The 26,817-nt window shown below is 37.3% G+C and overlaps 3 protein-coding genes across 5 annotated transcripts; 2 read left to right on the forward strand and 1 right to left on the reverse strand.

Annotated features, from left to right (window-relative positions):
* Positions 1 to 3,487: 3,487 nt before the first annotated feature.
* LOC109081575 (NACHT, LRR and PYD domains-containing protein 1 homolog) lies at positions 3,488 to 9,433 on the forward strand. The gene is given in 9 exon segments (XM_042718903.1): positions 3,488 to 5,220; positions 5,711 to 5,788; positions 5,908 to 5,982; positions 6,120 to 6,245; positions 6,341 to 6,496; positions 7,014 to 7,097; positions 7,517 to 7,627; positions 8,197 to 8,880; positions 8,882 to 9,433. Coding segments are annotated over 9 exon segments (3,555 nt in total). The 5' UTR covers positions 3,488 to 3,502; the 3' UTR covers positions 9,405 to 9,433.
* A 141-nt stretch (positions 9,434 to 9,574) lies between these two features.
* On the reverse strand, positions 9,575 to 22,960 carry gpsm2 (G protein signaling modulator 2). 3 transcript variants are annotated; one of them, XM_042718904.1, is made up of 15 exons: positions 22,803 to 22,960; positions 20,875 to 21,182; positions 18,511 to 18,732; positions 17,168 to 17,303; positions 15,398 to 15,537; positions 15,184 to 15,307; positions 14,969 to 15,084; positions 13,951 to 14,106; positions 12,956 to 13,064; positions 12,649 to 12,778; positions 12,442 to 12,530; positions 12,147 to 12,320; positions 10,740 to 10,911; positions 10,389 to 10,627; positions 9,575 to 10,277 (listed from the first exon to the last, which is right to left on the reverse strand). In XM_042718904.1, exons 2-15 carry the CDS (start codon positions 20,934 to 20,936, stop codon positions 10,128 to 10,130), a joined length of 2,019 nt encoding a protein of 672 aa, XP_042574838.1. In that variant the 5' UTR covers positions 20,937 to 21,182; positions 22,803 to 22,960; the 3' UTR covers positions 9,575 to 10,127. The 3 variants fall into 3 exon arrangements, with proteins under 3 accessions (XP_042574838.1, XP_042574840.1, XP_042574839.1); XM_042718906.1 differs by lacking the exon at positions 20,875 to 21,182 and having other exon boundaries at positions 22,803 to 22,958; XM_042718905.1 differs by lacking the exons at positions 20,875 to 21,182; positions 22,803 to 22,960 and adding an exon at positions 19,410 to 19,922.
* Positions 22,961 to 23,090: 130 nt separating this feature from the next.
* On the forward strand, positions 23,091 to 26,807 carry aknad1 (AKNA domain containing 1). Its single transcript, XM_042718907.1, has 5 exons — positions 23,091 to 23,512; positions 23,819 to 24,043; positions 24,809 to 25,962; positions 26,363 to 26,419; positions 26,638 to 26,807. Exons 2-5 carry the CDS (start codon positions 23,821 to 23,823, stop codon positions 26,797 to 26,799), a joined length of 1,596 nt encoding a protein of 531 aa, XP_042574841.1. The 5' UTR covers positions 23,091 to 23,512; positions 23,819 to 23,820; the 3' UTR covers positions 26,800 to 26,807.
* Positions 26,808 to 26,817: the final 10 nt, after the last annotated feature.

Below are 26,817 nucleotides of genomic sequence, written 5' to 3' on the forward strand. Positions count from 1 at the left end.
GGTCAGAAAGCTTGGACTAAATCTAAAATATCTTATACTGTGTTCCGAAGATGAACGGAGGTCTTACGTGTTTGGAACAACATGAGGGTGAGTCATTAATGACATAATTTATTACATAATTAATGACATTTTTGGGTGAACTAACGCTTTAAGGTCTCCTTGAATAATGGCGCCTGCTCAAGCACTGTTTTCGCGCCGATTATCGACTGAGCTTCTTGTTCCCACAATGCAAAGCAGCGCCGATTGTAGGGTGAGATTCTTGTTTAAAAAGTGAATACAGAAAATTCCTTTAAATTATTACGGTAAATTGTACTGTATTTTTACGGACTTTTTTTTTTTACAGTGCAGGTACGTCGTACCACCAGTTCTTCACAGGTTACAAATATTTTATCGACAATTTATTAGAAAAGCAGCATGATTTAAGTAGACATCATAGTAGATTCAACAAACATTAACTCTGTTCGTCTTTGCTAGAGCAAAGGGCAATACACCAGTGACACTCCTTCACTGCATTGCACTCTAGTGGTCACACAGCAGAAGCACAATCAAAAATCGTGATCAAACACTAATCATATTACACAGTGGAAGATCAGCGCTTCCCCCAGCTCAATATTATGTATAAGTTGTTCGTAAAAAGTTTAAAAACTCACAACTACGACATACATTCTCACACATACACACAACAAGAAATTAAAGTATAAAACACTTCCCCTTTTCCATGAATCAAGACCCCACCCTGGGGTCTAAGGAAAGGAATCAGCCCTGCCAAGTCTGTGTCCTTAAATACAGCATGTACACTCCTGTGTTTTATCCTGTTTTTATACAGTCTATGGTTTTATCCTAGTTCAAGCAGTCACGGCAGTGAAAATCCCACGACAATAGTCCTGACAAGTCCCCTCTGTACAGCACGTCTTATTATGAGTCACAAGCCCTGATGAATCCGATATAGGTACTGATAAGTTCTTTAAACACAGCACAAACTCGTTTAAGATCCACAGCGTCAGTAATACTGATACATCCTTTTCCAACAGCGCTGTTTCTCGGAAACATTCATTTGAACAAGAGGCAAGCGCTCCTAAAATCCCCCACCACTATCTCACCAAACCGAGTCTCTCCTTCCATCCATAGGAAAGAGAACGCGCTAAGTTCGCGTAGGCAAGATCAAAGCCAATCAAAATGAATAATCCCCCACATTTATTACAATAAATTGTTTTGAATTAGGCTAAGCTATGATGTGGCACTCATCCAGTGGAGAACTGCAGTAGCCTAATGCTACAGTGTTTCACAATGGACCCTTTTCACATTTCCTTTATATATATATATATATATATATATATATATATATATAATATATATATATATATATATATATATATATATATATATATATATATATATATATATATATATATAGGGTGATATCAGGTAAAATGGGCCATTTAAGGTTTGGGGATCCCAGCCCCTCTGGAATTTATAACCAATGACTACAAAGGATTTCAAACTGTTGTCGTAACTGTGCTTGACAAGTAACAGGTGATTTGATTGGTTTATGGTTGCTATGGTGGGCGGGGCAATAATTCTTATCAAGACTGCACCAGAAAGCTGCATGGTAAGTAGCCTGGCATACCAAATCTAACTAAACTATTATAAGGATGATAAATATATAAAAAGAAAAAACATGCACATAAAAAACTATGCATAATATTGGTCTTAATGGCATCAATCAGAAATAATGTTGTTTAGTTTGGTATAGGAACATATTTTTTGAAAAAGTGATGTTTTTCTTGGCAGCCCCAATTTACCTTAACCCACTGAGGTAAAATGGGCCACATGGTTTCAGCTAAAATGGGCCATCATCTGTGTCACTCACAAACACACATACACATGTGTTTGAGTGTGTGTGTGTGTGTGTGTGTGTGTGAGTGTGAGTGTGAGTGTGTGTCTCTCTCTCACACACACACACACACACACACACACACACACACACACACACACTCACCATGGCCCCCCCCCCCCCCCACAGTAATAATGGTAGTAGATATTTTATTTACAGTGAGTATGGCAAACGAGAAGGAAGCGAGAGGAGAGAAGAGAGGGAAAAGGAAAGAGAGGAAGTGAGAGGAGGAGGAAAGATAAAGAGGAGGCAAACAGAGGAGACAGGAAGTGAGAGAACAGGTGAGGAGAAAGGAATGCAATGGAAATGAGAAGAGACAGAAAGAGAGAAAAGAGATGAGGAGCAAGGACCAGAGAGGAAAGGATACAAAGATAAAACAGGGAGGGAAAGTAAGACCAAACAACTACAATATGTGGAAAGAGAAACAAAAGAAAAAAAAGCAGGGCAAGAGAAGCAAATCACCTTGCAAAGCCTGCAAACACCCACTATGGTGACCTAAATGACCCTAAGGCTACTGAGGAATGGGTAAAATGTGATCCATGTTCTGCCTGGTTTCATGAGAGCTGTGGTGAAGAGAATGGTATCTGTGATGACGATGGTTTCATTTGCAAAAGACTGTGTTTGAAAAATGTTTTCATCACACACACAAATCAGTTCTAAATTTTGAATGTGAATTTTTGTAATTTGCACATTTCGTTCTAAATGTATTGTTGACACACACACACACACACACACACACACACACACACACACACACACACCACTGACATCAGTTCACTGATCTATGTTGTTACAAAATGGACTTTTTTAATTGCACATTTGAATATGTGGGTTTGCACCCAATATGTATTTTTTTTTTTTAATGGCACATATGAATATGTTTGTTTAATGCAGTTTAAATGTTATGTGGCTGTATAAGCAGTTGTGTTTTAAAATTAAAATTGATGATAAATTACTAATTCCCTTTGCAGTTTGACTGGCCCATTTTACCTGAAACAGCTGGCCCATTTTACCTGAAACTGCTCATGCAAAAAAAGTTGGCACAACTGATGTTTCAAGAACTGTAGGGCCTAAATAATTATATTTTATTACATAATTTCAACACAAAATGATCAAAAACAGTCATTATTAATCATAAATACACATGAAATAGGCATATTTGTATTATTGTCCCAAACGATTTACCAAAAAGTGGCCCAATTTAGCTGATATCACCCTATATATATATATATATATATATATGTATATATTATTTTAGGGATCATATTTAAGCAGACAACAGAGGCCCTGAAAGTTTTCATAGGTGGTGAAAAAACCTGGTTGAGTGTACACACAAAATGACAGTGTTATTTTTATATACATTTAAGTTTGTTCAAGTTGGTCACTTGAATTCACGATGCTAAAGAAAAAAATGCTGCTTGTTTCGAAAGTGACTTCTGTGTGAGTTTGTTTTATACATCACTACGCTATTGACGATAGATGGACCATGCAGTTTTGCTGATGTGACTGCACCTTGATTGTTAGCCATTTACATGTTTGTTACTGGTTAGTCTTTTTTAAAACCATTAATGTCAATAACTGTTATGTTTTTCTGTAGGTTGGAGTGACATGATTCTCAAGTTTAAAGCCTCTGTCATTGATAAATGTAAGTTTGTGATCGAGTTTAATTCTGATGAATGTGTGGAGCTGGCAGGCCGTTACACTGAACCAGTGATCATTCAGAAGTGCAAAGAACAGAATGAGAAATACAGTATTGTATGGGTGAAGTGTGTACACACTTTTGGACTAAAGCCATCATCTCATCTGTTATCAAATGACAAGAATCACAGCATCAGAATAAACCAGCTCTTCAGTCCTGACTGTGATGGAAACACACCAAAAACTGTGCTTCTCAGTGGAGATTCTGGAAGAGGGAAATCCTTCACGCTACAGAAGATCATGTTGGACTGGGCATCTGGAGAACTTTACTCTGAAAACTTTGATGTAGTTTTTCTGTTGAAGTTTGATGAGGTGAAGTGTCTTTCCCATCAGATGAGCTTGAATGAGCTGTTGAGCTGGAGTTGCAGTTTAACATCAGATCAGATCTCACAGATACTGGAGTTAACTCCAGAAAAAGTCCTCATCCTCATTGATGGAATTGATGAGTATGTATCTCATCCACCCAGTCATTCAATGTTAGTACTCACAAATCCTTCCGATAGAGCCCAACCTATGGACATTTTTAGGAATGTGTTAAAGGGAATCTTGCTGCCTGAGTCATTCATGCTTGTCACCACCATATCTCTAGCTGCTGATGCAGAGATAAATCTCCTCAAGGGTCCTCAGCGTTTCACTGAGATTGTGGGCTTCTCTGAGAGAGGGGTGCAGGAGTACTTCCAGAAGTTCTTTCAGGATGAGCAGCTCTTCAGGAAAACATATGAGAGAGTGAAGATAAATGAAAGCCTCCTGACTGCCTGCTCTGTGCCTTTGCTGTGTTGGATGGTCTGTTTTTGACTGAAGAAACACTTTACAGATGATGATCATGTGATGAGAAAACTAAAGACAACCACCTCCATATATGTGCACTTTGTGTCCACTCTACTGGAGCATCATGACCAGAGTCAGTCTGTCCTCACCATGCTGAGGAGTCTGGGTCAGCGGGCAGAGGAAGGGGTGAAGAAGCAGCAGGTCTTTTTTGATGAAAAGAGTGTAGCCAAGATTGACTTAAATCCTGCTACTAATGTGTTCTTGTATAAAGGTAGTTTAAAAATAAAAGACAAACAGGAGCCAGTATTTAGGTTTATGCATCTCAGCTTTCAGGAGTTTTTCACTGCTCTTTATTATGTTTTACTGGATAAAGAAGAGTCCTGGGGTAAAGTCACAGAGCTGTTGAACTCCATGAAATTGAAGGGTATAATCAATAGGCCTTCTCCAGAAAGAAGATCAAATCCCATCCCTTCAGTCGTGATGTTTCTCTGTGGTCTCTTAAATGAGAAGGCGAGCAGCTCACTCTTTGAAATGATCAAGTGGACTGTTCCTCAAATCATAAAACTAAAGACAAACCTGCAGGAAAGTCTTCTTACAGTGAGAAGTCAGCATGGATGTGAACTGTTCGCTCTGCGTTGTCTGTATGAGCTCCAGGATGAGAAAGTTGTGAGGAGAGCTTTAGGAGACTGGGTATCCATGAATCTGTCTAACATTTCTCTGAGGAGCACAGACTGTTGGGTGCTGCTGTACTGTCTTCAGTGCTGTCCACACATTAGAGACCTGAACCTCATGGACTGTGATTTAACAGCTGAGAAACTCAAGATTCTTCAGCCAGCACTCTGTATGTGTGAGACTATGAGGTCTGTATATTAACAAAGTGTCTTAATTTAATTTAATTTTTTTTTTTTTTTTTACTTTTCAGTTAAATCTCTTTTCTTTGTTTTGGCTCATTTTGACTGTAAAATAAATCCTGCTTAATAATTCTGCACACCTGAATATAAGGACTTTTTCACTTCCAGCCTTCATGGACAATTATATATAATTTGTAAATGCATATAAATACAAAATGATTAGTAGTTATTAAGATCGATGTGGTTTTGAATTGGTAAAATGTGCTTATATGCAAAATCAATTATGGATACTCAGCTATGAATACAGTTCAGATTCTGCTGTAAAGTGGCTCTAAAAGAAAATAATGTCATTATTTAGCTCAAGTCAGTTCAGTTGATTTAGATCAGATTAATAACAGTGTGAAATTAATCAATCAGTTCAATATAATAAAATATTTAGTAAAAAAAAAAAATATATTTTAATAAAACATTCACAAATGATTTTTGTTTTTGACTAAAGCTTGTCAGTGGAGCACCTGTTAGAAGCTGGAGATTTGATCCGAAGTCTTGGTGAATCAAAAATCTTGAGAGAGCTGAAGTATGTTAAACAGACTGTATCATACATCTAATACAGACATATAAAATATCAAATAATTGACCAGAATATAACAATTTATTAGTTGTTTTGATAAGTTATCTGTCTTTCTGACTTGGTAGCGTTCAAGAGGATAGATTCAGTGCTGAGAGTACCAGATGTTCACTCTACCTGGTTTTCCATCATGGAGATGTCTTGTAAGAAACTTTTGCACGTACACTGTATTCTTTCTTTTAAAGAATAAGTTTTAGAATAAATATAGTCTTTTAAAAATTATGTATGTTTTCAAATACTGCAGTACAGTGATGTTATCAAATGTATGTCTGTGTTTCAGGTTGTCTTTAAGCTCATTTCCTGCATTCTTAAACATCAGTCTTACATGTCCACGATCAGCGATATCCAGCACTGACTGGACAATCTTCTTACAGAGACTCAGCAAGACAGGAAAAGTAGCAGACGAGTAAGAACAATATTCATTTTGCCATTACTCTATTCATCTAATCAGTAGATTTTTTGTTATTCATACATTTTTTGTGGTCAAATATATTTTTGCAGTTCTTCAGCTCTTGATGAGCATGTCAGTTTGCTGCTGTCTTCATTTCACTCTGTGGGTTTGAAGACGTTGGATCTGAAGCTGGTCATTCTGAATAAGAGCTGGGCTTCTGGGATCATTTCTCTCATCCAGACCTGCACCAGTCTACAGCAGCTCAAGTAAGAGGATTTGCATTAATTCATGTAATTGATTTCTTCTCAAGGAACAGTGGCCAAATAAAGTATTTGGACACTTTAGTCACATATTAGGTCAAACTAAAGGCATCTGAAAATAAATAAATAAACAAATAACAAAATGTCATGAATGTGCTAAGGAGAGCTAGACTGAATGTTTAAATTGAATAAAGGCTACAGTTTTAATTTCTTCCTTAAAAAATAAGCTATTGTATGGCTTCAGATCACTAGGACTTCTGCATAATTTTAAATGCTGAAACTCCAGTCCCCGTTTGTTGTAAATGCGATCAACTATTTTCTTCAAAACATGTCCTTTGTGTTTAGTGGAATATTAGGTTTGAATTGACGAGGTAAATGATGACTGACATATACTGTATATTATATAACTGTAAAGAACTCGATGAATTGCTGTGACAGCATTGTCATTGTACAAAACACACTTTTATAGTACATTATTGTGATTACTGATGATGTTTGTGTAACTTCAATATTGTATTGTCAGTGTCACTGGATGGCTTTTGGAGGAGGGGCTCATGCTACTGAAGAAATCACTGACGGATCCACACTGCACTGTGATCATTAAAGGGTTTGTGTGTATTTGACCTGTCTAAAGATAAATTGTTAAAGAAGCTTGTTTTTTAAATAGGTTAAGACCACAAAACAAATGAGTAACTTACACAAGATGAGAAAATATGGAACATAAAATCTGCAAAACTTCAAAAAATGTTAGTTTGTCAAGTGGGTGTTTAGTCAATTAGATTATGTTTGCTTTTAAAATTTGTTTTCAGAATAATCCAGAATTTTCCTCACGTTTTAGATTAAATATTTCACACACCACCAGATATTTATTAGTTGAGCTACTGCTCTCCAATTTATGTATTTGAAATACAATCATCATACCAACGAAAACATGGTTTGCTTTTTATATCATGAAGGGTGACAAGATGGCCTTAGAGTGTTATGTATTTGACTGTTATGTATTTTGTTTCCACCATCTTTCTCAAGGAGGAAGTGTAGTAAATCCACTGACCAGTGCAAAGAACAGGACTGGAGTCACAGCTGTAATAAGAACGTGGAGATTCACTTCATACCAAAGGGTTTGAAAAAGATGAAAGAGTGAGATCATTTTATATGTTTTTTCTTGTTTTAGGCTAAACATGCACCACAAATGTTTCATGTCAGGTGAATAGGGTAATAATTTTAACAGACATCACCATACTTTCCCCCAACTGAGTGCCGCAAGACAACTGTTTCCTAAATTGTTTAAATATGTTTATTTAATTACACAAAATCATTGTGTAATTAAACATGAATTTGCATTTAATTTCTAGAACAGAAATCTTAACATGGGATAAAGCCTGTTTCAAAATTCATTGTTTCATTTAGTTGGCATATTAGAGTTAGGAGATTTTAAGAGGGGATTTCTTTCTTTTTATTACTCCAAAAATCAGAAAATACTGTGAAGGGTCAGAAAAAGGAATAAAATGATATAATTAATGTGAATGCTACATTAACGAACCTCTCTGTAAAAACCTTATATATATATATATATATATATATATATATATATATATATATATATATATATATATATATATATATATATATATATATATATATATATATATATATATAAAACGGTGTAATAAAATATCTCATTTGTCATTATCATCTCTGTTCTCCAGGTTGAACATCTCTGACTCTGAACCGTCTGGACTGAATCTTCAGCCGCTCCCAGTGTGTCAGTTTTGTGTTCACATTGGTGATTCTGATCAGTGGGTTCAGGTGGAGCCGTCAGTCTGTACAGATGAAGGAGGGTCAGAGTTCAGGATCAGCACTCCGGCGGGTCGATTCGAGTGCAGCAGGACCAGAATGCGATGGGTATGTGCTGGTGATGTCACTCTCCAGTACCGTGCAGTGGATGGAGGTTTCCTCAGTGAAGAGCTGGAGAGGCTTCAGTGTGAGCGAATTGGTCCTGTGATTGATGTGACAGTGATCTCAGGGAAACTGGAGGAGGCTCATCTGCCTCATTACGCCTGTTTAGCAGAGTCAGACCCCTCTCTCAGACAAAGTGTAAAGGTCCTCAATGTTGAAGATGAGGGAATATCCTTGGAATCAGTGGAGTTGACTCGTATTCATGGTAAAGTACTTCAACCATCTTTTTCTCCTAAAACAGTGCTTATGAAACTAGGGATAGCAGTGAAAGTGCACTGTGATCTACTGATCTTCATGACACACAAAGATCCCATCATTCTACATGTGTATTTTTTACCAATAGATTCACTTTTTGAAGAAAAAATTAAAATAGTGGAAAAATCGAGGCATCAAATCAATCTTTCAAGACCTGAAACCCCATTACAGATGAATAAAAAACAGTCTTGAGGTTCCTGGTGCTTCTGTCCAACCCAAAGCGATCAAACTAAGAGGAGACATCAAGCCAAACTTCTTTGAGGTCATGCATCCTGTGGTCGATGACATCAATATGACTCTTACCCGAGTGGATGATCAGAAATCAGTATGGACCTCAAAAATTTGCAAAGCTTTGTTTGGATCCATGCTGCTTAATTCGGAATTAAATTTGTTTCCACAAGTGGCTGTCAACTTTGATAAAGTTCAGTTTTTTGATAGAAACTGGCATGCTTTTATTAAAAGTGTTAAGAATGTGAATAACATCGCAGACAACCTGCTTCAGAAGCAAATCATTCATGAAGAATTATATTCTGAAATCACACATCCAGCTTCAACCAGTGAAGCCAGCATGAGGAAGATCTGCAGCATAGTGCGTAAAGGTAGTGACACGGTGAAAGAAATGTTCATCTCCATTCTTCTGGAAGAAGATCCCGACCTTTTAAATCATCTGCCTTTACCTAACTCAAACTTTTTTGCTCGATGATTCAACATTGTATTTAACATGATTTGGGAAATGATGTAAACTACAAGTGACCAATGCACTGGAGAGCTCACCCTACTATACTGCTGAAGAACAGTATTTAAATTACTGCTGGAGTTAAAGAACATTCAAATGCTCTGCTTGCCTGTAAAAATGAGATTCAAACAACAGACTGTTGCAAAACATTTTCTTGTCTGATAAAGGTGAATGTTAAATATTTCTGTACAGGTTTTATTTCTACACAGCTGTGTTGTAAATGTCATCCACTCTGACATAGTTTAACCACTTTTTTATAACCTAAATGTGACATTACAAAAAAAGAATTCAGAGATATTTTTGTCACAACTACATATACTAACAGGAAGGTAACTAGTAGTGGTAATAACAATGTTATTTAAATAAATACAAATAAACCTGGAGTTTTGTATCAAAAGATACATTTGTGTGAGTCACTGACGTGATCATAATCAAAACAATACATCATAAACTAAAACAACCTTTGAAATCCTTACAAATGCAAATGTACATGAGCTTAAATCTGGTAAAAAATTTAAATGTGTTATTTACAAAGACATTTTAACCAGAGTCGCTAAGTACAGCTGTTCACAAAAAGCCATCCATACTCGACCATCATTGTGTTTGTATTGCCAGCGTGAGGTTTGTAACACTCATGTGCATGAAAATGAGCTCATTTCTGAATATGGAGTTCAGAAGACTTATGTTTTTTCAGCGGCAGGAGGGCAGTGAGACTCTCTGCTCGTCCATCCTCTTGGCTTGTGAGCGCATGATGAGGCTGAAGAAGTCTTCATCCGGGACGGTGGGGCCACGGGAGGAGGGCGGAGGAGGGGCACACCTCTGATCATCCAGACGGGACCCCTAAGAGAGACAGAACAATGAGATGAATGGCTTTAAATGAATGCAATTCCTTTCCTACAGCTGCTATTTTGCACTTGTTTTCTACTCCGGTTAATTCAAACATGTTCTCACCTGACACTTGACGAGCATGTCGAAGAACTGGTCGTCTGGTTCGGTGGCGTCTGTGCTGGCCATGACCTGGCTGAGGATCATCTGTCTGCTGCTAGTGCTGCTGTGTTCAGACAGGGTGCGCAGGCCGGGCAGACTGTTTCCTGTTCCTGCCCTCTGCTCATCCAGCCTCCTGCCCTGAGCGCTGGCCAGCAGTCTGAGGAACGGCTCCTGACCTGGAGATGCAGCCGACTCTGAGAATGCTGGATAGACAGACACAAGTTCAGCTATATGTATTATATTCACGTAATTTTAAGTGCTACTTGTTTGAACATTCAAAGACAAATTCATTGAATAACGTGAAAGAAGACTAACATTTCCTGATGGTTCTGGGTGGGGTGGTGGGTGGGGAGGTGGAGCTAGAATTGACAGACAGGTGGCTCCTCCCATCCTGTATGGCAAAACGCTGGTCATCCATCCTGTTGCTCTGGAAACGACTCAGCAAGTCAAAGAAGCCCTCGTCTCCTAACACGTCAGTACTCCCATGCTGGAAGCAAAGAGGTCAAAGGTTAAAACAAATGCCCTCTGAAGAACTGAGAACACGTACACAATTTTGCAACCAGTATTTTCAATTTATGTACCTGTTCAGACTTTAAAGGGGAAGACGTTTCATGTGAAGCAAGTTATTACATTTTGATAAAAGATTACAAAAACATTTTTTCTTTATAATAATATGGACTCATGAATCTTTCTCAGATCAGAAATCTCAACTAATAAATATAGTCTTTTTTACTTGGTATTCCATAGGTTTTCTTAAACATTAGGGATGCACGGTATTGGATTTTTGCCGATATGCCGATAACTTTCAACTCATTTTGGCCGATAGCCAAAGCCAATATATAATTATTTTTAATTTTGGTTCATTTTTAACAAGAACTTATTTCTTAGAATAAAACAAACAATAATAAAGTTGTTTTAAAATGACAGTACATTGAAGATTTGAAAATAACTATAAATAAACTATACATTAAATCACTGCATTTTTTTTTCAGAAAGATGCAGTGGTAACCTTAACATTTTATTTTATTATTTAACATTTGTAAATGGACTAAAGCAAAAGAGTTGTAAAAATTCTGTTTTTTAATTTGTTTAAAAAATATATAACATTACACATTAATGAATAACTCAGTAAATATAAAATTATTTAATTTAAGTGTCATGTCTGTGATTTTTTTTTTGTTCATGTAAGCTATAGCTTCTGACCTTTAAATTAAAACATACTCATGCTTTTATGGCATCAATTAGCTACAGCTTTATTTAATCAGAATCACAGTCTAAATATTATTTGTGTTTTTTGCTTTCATTTTATTAGAAGTAGGCCAACAGTGCCCCCTACGGAATTAAAACTCCTTACTGAGCGTGCATTAGGATCCGGCGGAGGCTGCCGCTGCAGGTGCACCAAAGGCATCCTTTAAGTGCATTCTCAGTTTAAATGCAGCAATCAAAAACAGTGAATCCAATCACCATTCAGGCAAAACTTTGCTTCAAGAATGAGCCACAATGCTGACATAATCTAATCGCACTGTTGACGTGATCTAATCGCTAGCACACCTTGAGCATATATGAGTTGATGTATTCCTCTTATTGGCAAGACATATCAGCATAATTTTTCATATCGGGCTATGCCGATATTTAAATTTAAAGCCATTATCGGCCGATTCTGATATTGGTCCGATAAAATCGTGCATGCCTAGTAAACATGTTTGCATGTGCTTTTAGTACTTTGTTCTGAGGAGCTTCCCGTGTGTTGCTGGTATCCTGCAGGATTTTACTGGAGCTGCTCTGCAGTTTGTGCTTCTTTCCTCGGAAACGACTGACAAAGGAGAGCTTTGAGGATGACTTGGTCAGTGAGGATTTGGGCTGCTTGAAGAGGATGTCACTGGTCCACTTCTGACCCTGCAGGACAGACATTAAATTGCTCTATGAATCCCTGATGCTGAGATTTAAAAACACAAATCTATGCTTCACTGTCTGATGAACTGATAACTATAAAAAGAGTTATGAATCTGATAAATACATTTATATTTGCATTGATCTTGTCAGGTGTGAGTTTCATCAGCTCTAGGTTCTCCATACTGTGCCGTCGGCTCATCCTAGGTCTGGCTCCTGGAAAAACAACAAACCAAGTAAATCAGTTTAAAACCTTAAATGCAGTGGTCCCTAACTTTATTCCAGTGATAAATCATACAGAGAAACTTGGGGTACTATTGCTGTATTTGTGTACCATGCAGGTTGTAGTCGATCTCTTTGTTCTCAGAAAGTACTGAATTGTCTGTGCTGTAACTGAGACCGAGGACCATCTGGAGATCTGAGACGTTCATGCGAGCAGTGAGTTCCCCGCTACGATCACCAGTCTGTAAACAAGACAATTCGGGCATTTAATTCAAAAACATCCTAAGAGCAATAATAATTTATTTATTTATTAAAAATGCATCTAACCCTGCTGCAGTTTAGAGCAAGACATCAGTCAGAACAAACATCAATGGTACTTCTAGATATGCACCTACTGATGGGTCTATAACTGCACGCACCTCTTTTGCGATTTCCAAGTGCTTTTCAGCAAAGTGCATGGCCTGGTCATGATTTCCTAATGCTGTATGTGCGTTTCCCAAACTCCAGCAGGCCCTGCCCTCACCGATCCTGCAGAAAACATACCTTTCATAATGAGTAAGCAAATTATTATTATGCTTTATAATTGTCTTTATTTATTGTATTTGTTATGCAGGGATCATTGGGGATATTTATAGTGCCTTTCACACCACGGGAACCTTTTCATAGTACCAGAACTAATTGTGGAACTACCCACTTTTTGGCGTTGTCGCACCGCCGGAACTGGGTGCGATTTTAGTACCTGACTGCCTTTTTCGAGAACCAAATAAGCTCCTACTCCGGAGCAGGGTCTAACCAGCACAACTGGTACTACCCGTGACTAAGTATACATTGATTGGCCAAACGCGTACGAAAACACCCTCACCCACCATGATTTAAAATGCCGTGCAAACATACTGTAAACATTGTGTCAACTTATTTCACAATTATGGAGAACAGCGATAGATGGACGGATGCTGAAGTACAGGTACTTGTAGCAAATGTAGCACTGCCAGTTGTCATCGGAGATTTAGTCCTCCTTTCTGTTCTTTCAATCATTTTACGTATACGTCAACATTCCATGTCCATTACTGTGAAACCTGCTACACACACGAAAAAAAACCCCACAGCTCCGATCACATCGTCCTCCATCCTCCTGTTGTTTCTGTTGTTGAACGCCGCGCACAAATGATGTCGATGTCGACTGGCTTACGTCACTTCCTAGTACACACTGTCAGTCCGAATGCAACCCTTTAAATGGTACTGGGAAATAGTTCGTGCAAAATTGTCCCAGTACTTTAGTACTGTACACTTAGTTCTAGAATTAAAGCAGTGCGAAAGGCCCTTATATATATGCATTTATTTGACCGTTTGCCACCCTGTTCTTTAGATATCAGTTGGCCACAACCAAAACATGATTCTTAGTGTGTGAGAGCACCTGTCATTGAGGTCCTGAGCGATGATGAGATGTTTGAGATGGTAGTCGATAGCTCTCTCATAGTCCTGCAGCAGTGTGTACGTGTTGCCCAGACTGTAGCAGGCCTGAGCCTCCACCGCCAGATCCTTCAGCTGCCGCGCCAACTGTAGAGCTTTCCTGCACTCAGATCACAATCACTTTCAGAGCTCAGATAGAACCACAACAGAGTTTTTTTACTGTTGGTTACTAGGTCACCAGTAGCACCGTCAGTCACTCAAACAATTTTATGGAAACACACCTAATTCAGTTCACATTTGGATGGAAATCCAGCTATTGACTTAAATGTCAGATAATAATATATATAGAGTATAATAATATATGAAGATTTTATGCATAATGTGGGACTTTTAATAATAAATAAGACCAAAACGCAAAGGGAATCTTATTTTGAAATCTGTGTGCTTTACTACTTACAGCTGCTCATTCAAAAAGATGGGGGAGATAAAATGTTTTTTATCACTTTTACAACTATCTACAACATATTACAAAATAAAAAACGTAAAGTAGTAATTCATCAACAGTAGATCATAAGCAATTAACTGTCATAAAAGTGTAGTATACACCTATTGCGTGAGACTGTGGAACGTGTAACACCATTTTTGACTTTGAACTTGGCAGCATGCACTAATTTACTAATTATAATAATTATATCATTGCCTTTTTAAGTTTAATTATCACATTAGAATGTACTACAATTCCCTTTTCCATCCTCAAAAAAACATTAACAAAAAACATTTTTCCATCCTTAAAGAACTGATAAAATGATAATTATGACTATGATCTTAAATGACCTTTAATTTAATCAACTAAAAAAAGAAGACTAAAAGACCCACAGAAACCCTGGAACAATATTTATATCAAACCCCAACAGGGCTGTAATGTGTAATGCCCTCTCTCTCTCTCTCTCTCGCTCAGAAAATAAATAAATAAATACATTTATAATTTAAGAAAAAAATATATATATTAACGTTACACTCACCTGTAATGTTCTGCAGCCCTCTCAAACTCCCCAAGGAATATACAAGCATTTCCCAGGTTGCAGTAGGCTCTCCTTTCTGCAGAGCGGTCACCAAACTCTTTAGCTATAAGCAAACGCTGGAAGACAAATGGTTCACGCACAATGCAGTGAGTGCTTTTGCACAGCCTTACAGTTATTAGAATTTCCATAATCAAATGATAACACCAAACACTCACCTGTTCATGAGAGACCACTGCATCCCTGAAGTTTCCTAGCAGGTAGTATGTGTTGCCCAGGTTTCCATAAGTTCTGCCCTGTGCTGCTCTGTCTCCGAGCTCCTTCACGATACACAGGTTCGCCCTGAGCAATTGGAGAAAAGAAGGATGATGTAAAAACTCTGTACCATACACACAAAAAATGTCCATTCACGTGAGTGTTGGTGGTACTCACTCGTAGTACTCCGCGGCTTTTCTAAGTGCTGTAATGACCTCCTCAGGAAAGTCTCCAGGTTCTGCTCCACTCCAGCAGATGCTCTTCCCTTTGGCATGGTACACATTTCCAAAATTATAAAGTGCCCTGGCCTGCCCCACCTTTAGGAAAAAAGAAAATTAAATAAATTGAAAGAAAAAAAAATAAATCAGATGTCAATTATATATCCAGGTGCATCTTATGGAAGCTTCCAGCACAAAATAAAAAACAAAGAAGGAAATTGCATTTGTTTTTTTTTGTTTTTTTAATCTAAAGCCCTATTCACACAGGATTAGTATTATCTGGGGACCTGATCTGGGGACCTGATCTGGGGACCCCCCCCCCTTATGAATTTCATATGGTGCATTCGCACGGGATAAGCAAAGCCTGTAATTTTACTAGAATTTACTGACTTATCTCCCGGATACCCGGATGTCAAGGCTTTGAGAGTCCCGTTCTATTGTCCGGTTAGATGGATTTTAAAAAAGAAACTAATATAGTATTGTGCGCCGTGTCATTTACATTTCACCAGGTTAAAATAATATCTCAAGCTGTATGCTTGATTTATTTGTAATACATTAACCTCAAAACCTTTTCAGCTTTCTCTTTCTGCAAATTGTATGGTGTAGTGATATGACAGCACCCAAAATACTATTAAACACTCCAATGCAGCTCCATTCTTCGTGAAAGATGGATATAAAGGCGCACAGGAAACAAAAACCTCGAAAAATGATATACGACCCGCCAATTACTGGCTAAATCACAGAGATGCTGACTCCCACGGGACTAATATTGTCACAACACCTCGGTGTTCGGTGAAATATGGTAGGTCATTTGCAGGGGACTTTTTACTTTACAAATTACAGACATGGACGATTCGCACAGGATTAAGATCACAGACAACCTCCGTAATTATTACAAATGACTGGAGGTCACCAGGTAACACTAATTCCGTGCGAATAGGGCTTAAATTGCGCTGACTTTTTAAACATTTTTTATTATTTTTTTTTAAATCAAGCTCACAAAAAAAAACTATTTCTCTTTGACAATTCACAACTTTGATTTTAGGGTAAATAAAGACCTGTTGATTTATTCATCAGATTCACACAAATGTATGATTGAAATATTCAGCAATGATGAAATCACATTTACAGAAAAGTTTTATACAATTATAGCATTCATTTAAAATCTCTTAATTTATACAGACTGTTTGATTTGTTTGTCAGTTTGAAAGCTCATTTTTCCAGTCAATGCCAAAGTTTCTAATGCAGCATTAATATAATGGCCTCATCAGAAAGAATCGCCAGTGCTGTAGAATTTTGCATTCGCAAAGTGGCTCTGTATAAAAGCATTAATGAATAATGTTAAATAAATAAATTTAAACATATGTTACATTATATATTCATTAAGGCTATTTTCATGGCGATCTCAGAATAAATTACACAAGGTATAAAATTAACAAAAAGATATAAAAGACGTTTCAAATCTACACTTGACAAAAATACAAAAATACATTCAAGTGATACATTTTTAAAATAAATCAGTTAAACATACCTCTGAATAAAACCGTTGTCTATTTACATTAAAAACAATACAATCTAATAAAAAATGCTTCACAGTCATTTTTTTTTTTTTGGCAAGTAAGATACGATGGTGTTTCTTCACCTCTTAATAAATATCCATGTGTATGTCTTGTATAAAATATGTTCCATTATGATAATGTCTATTGTGTACATTAAACGAATCACTCACCTTGTCGCCCAGTTCCCTGGCAATATCTAAATGTCTCTGGCAGCAGACCACTGCTTCATCAAAGCGTCCCAAAACCTTTAATGTGTTCCCCAGGTTACCGCTGGCTTTGGCCTCACCAAGCCGATCCCCGGTGGTCCTGAGAGAACAATAAAGTGCTGTCATTAAAATTCAATACAAATATTATACAATCCTAAAGAACATTAATTATTGGTAATACAACTGAAACACCTGGAATTTTCACTACCATTCAACATTTTTTTGTTGTTGCTGCTTTCTTATCCTCACCAAGGCTGCATATTTATGATCAAAAATAGAGTAAAAACATTGAGAAACATTATTATAATTCAAAATAAATATTTTCTATTGTAATATATAGGGATGTAACAATTCACTCAACTCACAAATTCGACTGAATACATTAGACAGTAAACAAAAAGGTGTCGTTTTATTAGGCTACTGCTGCATGTTTCTTTGTGAAATTGAAATATAATTTATAACCAAACTGAAATTTTAAAACAAACCCCAAACCAAACAAGTCAGAAATCTCTTAATATGAACAAACTAAGACTTTGTCTGTGCTCTTTCCATTTAAAATAAGAGACAACCACTGGATTTTAATCATGATCCAAACAAAGATGCAGCATAGGTAGTTGTTAATCTAAATTAGATTGTATAATTTTGAAATTTGAAGCAAAAACAGAATGGTTTGATTTTGGTTTTGTGAAACTACACTACATTAAACATATCTGAACGAAACAACAGACAAGCTGAATGAGATGCAGATTCACTCTCTGACAGCAGGTGGCGCTCATGAACAGCAATGATACAGTGTTTCCTGGGTTACGGCTGTAAACAAAGTAAAGCTGCTTTATGAACACCTCACTAATATGCATTGTTCAGAGGCAAGATGAAAAGAAAATACCATAAACTTTTCTAAAGATAGTCAGTTCCCCTCAGAGATACATTCATATAAACTCCTTCAATTGTATCGCGATTTGTTTGGCATCTCGAACTGAATCGCCACATATCTGAATCGATTTTCGACCGGCTTGCGGTTAATCATTACATCCCTAGTAATATATTAAAAATATCATTTATTCCTGTTAGTCAAAGCTGAATCTTCAGCAGCCATTACTCCAATTTTCAATGTCACATGCAATATGCTGATGATCAAGAAATATTTCTTATCAGTGTTGAAAACAATTTTGTAACTAATTTTGTGGAAATCCAGGATTATTTGATGAATAGAAAATTCAAAAGAACAGCATTTATTGGATCCTTACTGAGCCAAAATGTTGAGCAGTTGGGGAAGCTACATTTGCTGTAAAGTTGTGTTATTATACCTAGTTAGTGTAAGATCATGGTGGTGGAACTCCAGAGCTTTGCTGTAGTCATGCAAGTGGAAGTATGCATTGCCCAGCTGACTGTAGACGGCACTCAGAACCTGTAGGTCTTCTGTGCCAACCTGCATGGCAGCCTCGAAGAAAGAAACGCCGGCGCTGTAATCCCCCACCTTACAGAGACGCTCCCCCTCCAGAGCCAGGTCCAAACAGGATGCCTCCATCCTGCAGGGGGCAGCAAAAACATTTTATGAATGGTTGAGCTGTAGTTTTATTGTCTCTGCATTAACATTAGTAGAACTAAAGTGAGAAGGCAGGATGTCTTCATTACAAAAACCAATAAAATCTTATCTTTAATGTTTTAAATTTTATGGGTTTAACTCAAACACTGGGAAAATTCAATGAGAATAAGGTGCTGCCATAACAGACCAGTGATTTGTTTGTGCAGGCAAAGTTGAAAAAGTGGCAGTTTGACATCTGAAACTTTGAACTAAAAAAAAAAACCTTTGTGTGTAAACCACACAAAAATTGGGTTAAAAAGTCTTAATTTTGGGGGGCTTATAGGACATCATTTCTATCCAAGGAATAAAGTTTTTGGCACACAATTTCAGTGATTATATCATTGTATGCTAGGGTATATACAGCAATGCATCCCACATTAGCTGTGTGGATTAGTATTACGTTAGTCAACGAATACTGCCCAATGTGAACCCCTTAAAATTACTTACAAATTAATTAAACAATGGAAAATGGACCCAACACTAAAATTCATTACCAATCAATCCGACACTGCATAATATGTGGCAAATCAATCAGGCCTTGCAAATATTTTTACCAGTTTTCCATAATAAATTAACCCCCTAGACATAATAACCAGTCCGTCAAGTTTGTAGAGGCCCTACCTGGTACCTTCACGCCTCACACAATCAAAGAAAACTGGACATGTGAAAGGCATTTAAAGGGCTTCGCTGGCTCCTTAAAAAGTCTTCCGATGGGGCTGTAATCTCTAAAACCAACCGTCCCAAACACACATACATCACGATGAGGCTGCCGAAGTGCCAATCAAGCCAATTCTTCACGAGGAATTACACCACTACAAACTCAAATGATTTTTAAAAGAATATTCTACACAGCAGTTGTCTATCATACAATGTCACATCGGACGTCTTTGAGGGCAGAGGTTGAAGATGGCTTAGGCAAAAACTGTCATGCTCAGCACTTGGAACAGCTAATCTGATTGTGTTTCTGCCTTCCACTGTCGTGTGTGATTAGTGCACACACAGAGAGGGACACTACAGAGATTAGACCCACTGCATTTGCTTCTGATGGCATGAAACTCATTTCATCATGTGACTGATCAACAGACTACACAATTCAGAGAGCTTTCATCTAGAATATAAAAAATGGAATCGATTTGCATAAAATAAACTCAGAAACAGAGATTGTAGTTTGTTTCTCATGGCAAACTGGTCTTGGGAAATTAATGCAAATTAGTATGATTATGATTATCTTAAAAATCTACTTTGTACATACAACAGTACAGCAATGCACTAACAACGCCAAGGTCATGGGTTGCCAAACAAATCAAGTAATGATAAAATTGATACCCTGAATGCAATGCAAGTTGATACAATCACCTACCAAATGCATAAATGTAAATATTACTATATATGCATTGCTAACAATGTCTGAGTGACAGATGTTTGCAGAGGACTGACTAAAAGATAAAAACTAACTCAACTCATGGACTGCAGAACAGAATATGGGCAATCGTCATAAATGATTCACAGTGTTATTAAATATTGAGTAAACTGGGGCACACCTGCTCTCTCTCTCTCTCTCTAACACACACACACACACACACACACACACACACACACACACACACACACACAAACTACAGCTCTACAATAATACTACCTTGGAAATGTTGTTGAAAAATGGTTTGAATCCAAGTTTTGGGTTTATTGTGCTGCTAGATTTCTCTCAAAATTTCAGATTGATAATGACATTCAAATTCAGTCCAAAAAAAAAAAAAAATGTATTTTTTCAAAGACATAAAGGGAGATGCATAAAATGATGACAAGCAATTAGCAATTATTTACTGAATTATTGAAAAGTTTTGATTATAAGTTTATATTTTAATTACTTAAAATAAATTGTAGGTATTAAAACAAAAGAGACAAAGGACACATGGTTTATGGTCTGTTAATTTAAATAAAATCTATGATTACATCGCATGTGAATACAATTTTGGTTTGTTGAATTGAATTCTTTATGAATTAGTTAATACTGGACTAGCTCTAAATATCTTAAAGGGTGCATTACAACTGAAAAGAAAACATAATTGAAGTGTTGCATGCCTACCTGTAGTGGACAACGGTCCGGTTCTCAATCTGCATGCTAACCACTGCACTGCTCACAGCCATTGAAGAGCATTATGAAGTACTGATCCGAGTCAAGTCCAGAAAGTAATCCAACAGGGAAGAATAAGAACTGAATCCCACAAAAAAAGTTTGAATAAATTGTAAACTCTTCTAAAGTCTCTTTGACGTTTTGCAGTGGTGGAGTCCAGTGCAATACAGATGAGCTTATCCAGACTAATATTCACCACATGGGTCTGGGAACTGAGTGTTTGTGTGTGTGTTTTGTCCAGGATGCTCTTCCGGAGCTCTCTGTGAAAAGAACACAAGATGCCGAGTGTGAAGCCTTATTCTGTGCGTAATGCCATGGCAACACCCACTAAGCGGTTGACACATGCAGTGGAGGCAGATATTAAGAGTGTGTGTGTCAGCTTTGTGTATTTGAAAGCTAAATCAAGGGGCCCAACAACAAGAGAGAAAGCAAGAGCGACTGGCCCATGAACACAGTTGATTATCTCCCATGCAAGCAGGCCGGTACCAAATCATGAAAGAAAACGCATTCAGGTTTGTGGCAAGAGAAGGGTTTTGTTCACCTTTCTCTTACAAAGCCCCACAGATATAAAAAGAATCCCAGCAGGAAAAAGAGGAGACAATTTTCAACTCTACTGGTAACTGTCGGTCACTTTCAAACATATTACGCCTCTGTGACATTTGGAAAGCTGATTTGTCATTGCCAAACTAATCCAGAAATAAGATAATCAGCTTGAGGAATATGGTTGTGCTGACAGAAGATGCCATCGTCCATCGCGATGGCTGACAGACATCCCGATGTTATGCTGATATCGTGATTCCACTACACTACAGTTCTTGTATAGTTCTTTCCTCATTAAAAGACATTAAACACACAGTCCATTTTTTTCTTGACACCAAAAAGTGAACCACACTCAGTCTCAACCAAGAGTGCAGATAACTGCCTGCTAAAACATGTAATAACATTTATGCCAAAGACCTCCAAATTCATTGTGCTCTCATTCTTCATTCCAAAGAACAAAGAGAACTTCAAAACACAGAGTCAGTTACAAAACTGGTTTACGTGTCATAATTCTGACAGAAAAACAACAGTGTGGTTCTCAGAGTACCTCAGAGGCAGGTTAGCTTGACAAGATCAGACATGAACAGAGGCTAGCAAGAAGATAAGCTGTTACTGAGGTGCTCGCCAATTAAAGACCCCTTTTACACACACACACACACACACACACACACTGTGTGTCTTGTAAGCAGCTACTAATAGTTGAGTTAATAAAGAGTTTTCCAGTAGGCTATATAGTGCCAGGAGGATAGGTATGTTAGTCAGAGAGCATTGTGAATAAGAATATTGTCTGAATATATCATAAAGCAAACAATAAATAAAAACTGTACTGTATACCAATGTAAAACCTATAATTATGAAAAAGCAACAGCAAAAACACGCCAACGTCCCAGTGTCAGTCCTCATTTATAAAGCTGTAGAAAGACTCACCCATGTCTCACTCCCAAAGCAAACAATTAAACAAAGACCAGGATGAAGCCAGAAAAAATATTTATACAATCCATACTGAAAGTAAAAAAAAAAAATTCACATAAAACACTAACATTATATATGCGTAACACTGACTTGTGTACAGACCTGAGCAAAACCAGAGGGGAAAAGCACAAACATTACTATATTTGCTGGTAGAATAATGTAAATGTTTAACTATATTATCACTTGAGGGCACAGAAGATAACCTACTTTTACATTAAATAAAAAACAACGCACGTTCAATTTTAACGAAATCATAATATGGCACCTGCAGCTTTAACTTTGGCTTTTAAGTTGACTTTTTTTTTTGTTGTTGGCGCAAGCAGGTCTGTCTCAACAGCCGTTACGGGCCAAACTTTAGTCATACTCACTCAACTCCTCCGATTCCCCACCGATCCTTCTCTCGGTTCAGTTTCTTACAAGAGAATCGAAAACGCAAATCAATTAAATCCAAACATATTGTAAGAACCGATTAATTAAAATCGTTTTCCGTTAATTCTCTTGGTCCCATCGAAGCGGTGTACAGAGAAAACTACACAAACACGGGTAGAAGGGGCGTGGTCGTGACTCGGATGGCCAATCAGAGCTCAGGATTCAAAATAACCACCCCCTATGAATCGCCAATGAAATTTGAATGTTTTATCGTTCTACTCTGTGAGGGAAAACACTTCTTTGTTCTACACAACTACTGAAACACTTAACTATTTTTACGCGGCTTTAATTGTCAAGTAAATCAACGGATACCATTAAAATAAAACATTTAATCATTAGCTATTTTATATCTTCAAAAGAACGAAACAGTTTTGGAGCAGGGCTGACTGACAGCTGATTTTAAGGCTTCTCGTTCCCATAGCAACCACCTGTTTCACCCCACCCCCGTGCGCGTGTAGCACCTGCCCAAAGCATCAGCATCAGATACGGCATTTATTATTTAAATTGCCCAAGAAGATCCTACACCACAGGCTTGAGAAACTAGACAGAACCTTCATTGTACCTTTCAAATAGGCTGTTATGTCATTCTTTTATGAAAACGTCGCAAACTCTTGTAGCGCCTTAGAAACCCTTGGAACAAGCATCAAATGTAAGTGCAATGTCATGTTATTAGAGCTACTTAGTGTTGGAGTGTTAATTTGTCAGTTTCTTGTTTTTATTTACTTATTTATTTTTACTATTTAATTTAACAATTATTTAGTAATTTATCCAGCCAGGCTACGCCTTGAACATCCGGAAATAATTCTAATTTGAATTTAATTATAATTTATAAATTATAATTTATTATAGGCCTATATATAATAAGCAGATCTATAAAATTATGTGATTGGAAAAACAAAAATTTACTTGCAGCTATAACAGTTTTCCATTCATTTTGTGTATTCTTGTTGCTAAGAAATGAATAGAGAGGCGCGGAAGACGCGCAGTAGCGCAGAGGATATAGATGGTGAAGATGACGCTCACAGCAGACCTTCATCAGTGCTGTGGGAAAGACACATCGAGCAGAGTATATTTGTGGATATCAGCGATGATGACAGCCTGCATTTCAGTGACATGCAGGGCGCCTTCACTGTTCACCTCTCACAGGCCTCTGGTGTACCTGAGAGCCCACCACTCACTGGTAAGAGATACTATGAAATCCCTCTTATTGTAAAACGTCAATGGTAATATCATGGTTTATACTACTGAAGTACTATGCAATTCCATATTTGCGGTTGCCACTGTTAAAAAGCACCAAAAATAGTTTTCAACATCTTGAAAATGTAAATGCCATGAAATACAGATACACTATGCCTACATTTAAGAACTTTTTCGAAAATACAGTAAAACCAGTAATACTAAACTATTAGAATTTAAAATATTTAAATATATTTTAAAATAAAATGCATTCTTGTGATGGCTAAGCTGAATTTTCAGCATCATTACTCCAGTCTTCAGTGTCACATAATCCTCCATGATCCTTTTTTTTTTTTTTTTTTTTTTTTTTTTTTTGTGGGAATTGTGATCAAGTTTTTCAGGACACTGATGAAAATAAAGTTCAAAATAATTTTTTTTGTAACATAAATATATTTACTGTCCTTTTGGTCATTTGAATGCATCCTTCTGAAAGTACTACTAAAAAAACAAACAAAAAAATCTTACTGACCCCTGCCTTTTGATTATGTATATGACTATGGTAAAGTTCCACTGACACTGATCGAACGTATTTGAAATCTGATTAACATTAATGATATCATAATGACCTAATGTCAGCTGGATCTCCAGACAGTTTTACCACAAATTGGTTTAAAAGGGTTTAAATGATACAATTTTACTTAAACATTAAAGACTTTAACCAACCCACTGTCCCCCCATTTTAACCAACCCACTGCTATTTTGTGTACAGATAATGCAGAGCTGTCAGAGTCATGTGAGACTGAAGAGGGCTCTTCAGAGAGTGTTGAATCAGTTAGTAGTGAATGCACAGAACATTCAAAAACCAGAAACAGGAAGGGAAACATACCCAAGGCGTCAGTACAGAAAACCACCCCAGTAGTGAAGCCAGTCATTGGAATACATGAGAATGATGCTGTCAACACCAGTGATGAAGAACATGAAGAGCTCCCATATGATGGTGCACACAGCAACTACAAAACAGAGATGAATTTAAAAGGATCTCCATGTGAAACGGTTACTGAGATGCCTAGTCGGAATTTCTCTACACTTGATAAGTTAAGTATGCCAATTGGTAATGCAGAACAAACAGAGGCTTGCCAGTATAATCTTACTCACTGTCTTCTATCCAATCATAAAGCAATAAAGGATGTGGCTCTGCCTGTAGCCACACCTATTCAACATGCAGACCACATCAATGACTTCCTGCTCAGACACTTCTCCAAGGAGGAGCTGCTTAATTCAAGCAGGATCATTGAAGCAGAGACCCTTCCCGAGATGTCTTTGATGGACAGCATTGATGAAACCGTACAGAGTAGAGCTTCTCAGGCTGCACAGATCTTCGTAACAGAGAGGGAGAAGATTCAGTATGTGATGGAGGAGCCTGATCCAAGCATTGCTGAAAGCCATAGATTGGCTGAACTAAATGTCTCAAATGAGTCAAGTTCATCTAAGGAAACTGGGTCGACTTGCATCAGTGATGCTGCGTCTGCTGGGGATGACGACGATGATAATAAAGAGTGTCCTAAGCAGAACTACAGTGCTAACTCTTTAGATCTGTCTAAAGCAGATGCACATAAGCCTAAGTGCTCCTTCAGCAGGACCAGGTCCTACAGTGAGCTGAAATACGGGCAGGGAAAGGTGCATTACCCACTACCTGACTTCTCTAAAGTGGCACCTAAAGTCAAAATACCTAAAGGTAATGCAGGTGTTAAACCCATCAGCCAGTCACCAGCTATGACCCGAGCCCAGTCGTCCCCAGGCATTCTGGGTAAATCAGCCTCCTCTTGTAAACCTACAGCAGATATCATCAGCAGGGTTTTAGAGGACTCCATCATGCCACCAGAGAATGTGTTCACAGACAAGGAAGTAGCACATCAGTTACAGGTGAATCTACTGTATATTTTTATGTAATATGTAAACAAGGTTGTAGATAAGCATTGATGCTGCTTAAGAAAGCCTAGTCTGGGAGTTTGAAGAATTTAAGAAAAAAAAAGAAAAATATTTTTAAAAGATTAAAGTTTTAAGTTTGAAAAGCTTGGAGTTTAATAGATATATATAGATAGATTTAATAAGCATCAAGTTGCTTTGACCTTAATATCTGACCCGTGACCTGAGAACTAACTTTTTTCTGTGGAACACAAAGGAGAATTTTTTTTTTTTTCATAAAATAAAAGTCAGTGGGGTCTAATGTTGTTTTGGACCCCAGTGACTTTTATTGCATGAACAAAAGCATTAAAAAAGTGTCAAAATTTAAATAACCTGGCATTTTTTTTTTTGTTTACAGGTTGAATATGACAGATTGCTCGCTAAATATACAGAAGCTGAAAACCTAATTGGTCAGGTTAGACTGAAGTTTGTTTAAGGATCTTCCATTAATGTTGATATATGTCTTCTGTGGATGTTTATATGTATATCTTGAAAAGTAATATATAAGTAAATATAACACTAAATATAAATGTTCTCAGTACACACATATGATCTGCATTTCAACATACCCTCATTCTAATCTGATTTACAGCCCAGTTTGTGTCAGTTATATTGTTGCTTTCTTTTAAGCAGCAGATTCATGCGTCCAGTGAGCCTTCTGTGACCATCGACTGGAATGATGCAACTAGCAACAATGAAAACACCAAACTGACAGCAACTAACCCACAAGCATCAGCCGCAGGCAAGAAGCCATTGTATTTCTTTCTCCAGCTGAAGTTCTGTACTACACTGTAACCCTGACAGCACAGGAAC

The sequence above is a fragment of the Cyprinus carpio genome, chromosome B2 (assembly GCF_018340385.1).
Source record: "Cyprinus carpio isolate SPL01 chromosome B2, ASM1834038v1, whole genome shotgun sequence".
Classification (NCBI taxonomy): domain Eukaryota; kingdom Metazoa; phylum Chordata; class Actinopteri; order Cypriniformes; family Cyprinidae; genus Cyprinus; species Cyprinus carpio.

Bases quoted from the DNA above. Each gene is read 5' to 3' on its own strand.
- gpsm2 (XM_042718904.1), bottom strand. From the start codon at position 20,936: ATGGCTGTGAGCAGTGCAGTGGTTAGCATGCAGATTGAGAACCGGACC. The intron at 18,733-20,874 runs GTAGGCATGCAA...TGCCCCCTGCAG, and splicing joins CGGACCGTTGTCCACTACAG to GATGGAGGCATCCTGTTTGG. The intron at 13,065-13,950 runs GTGCTCTCACAC...TGTTTTCTGCAG, and splicing joins GCTCAGGACCTCAATGACAG to GATCGGTGAGGGCAGGGCCT.
- aknad1 (XM_042718907.1), top strand. From the start codon at position 23,821: ATGAATAGAGAGGCGCGGAAGACGCGCAGTAGCGCAGAGGATATAGAT. The intron at 24,044-24,808 runs GTAAGAGATACT...TTTTGTGTACAG, and splicing joins TGAGAGCCCACCACTCACTG to ATAATGCAGAGCTGTCAGAG. The intron at 25,963-26,362 runs GTGAATCTACTG...TTTTGTTTACAG, and splicing joins AAGTAGCACATCAGTTACAG to GTTGAATATGACAGATTGCT.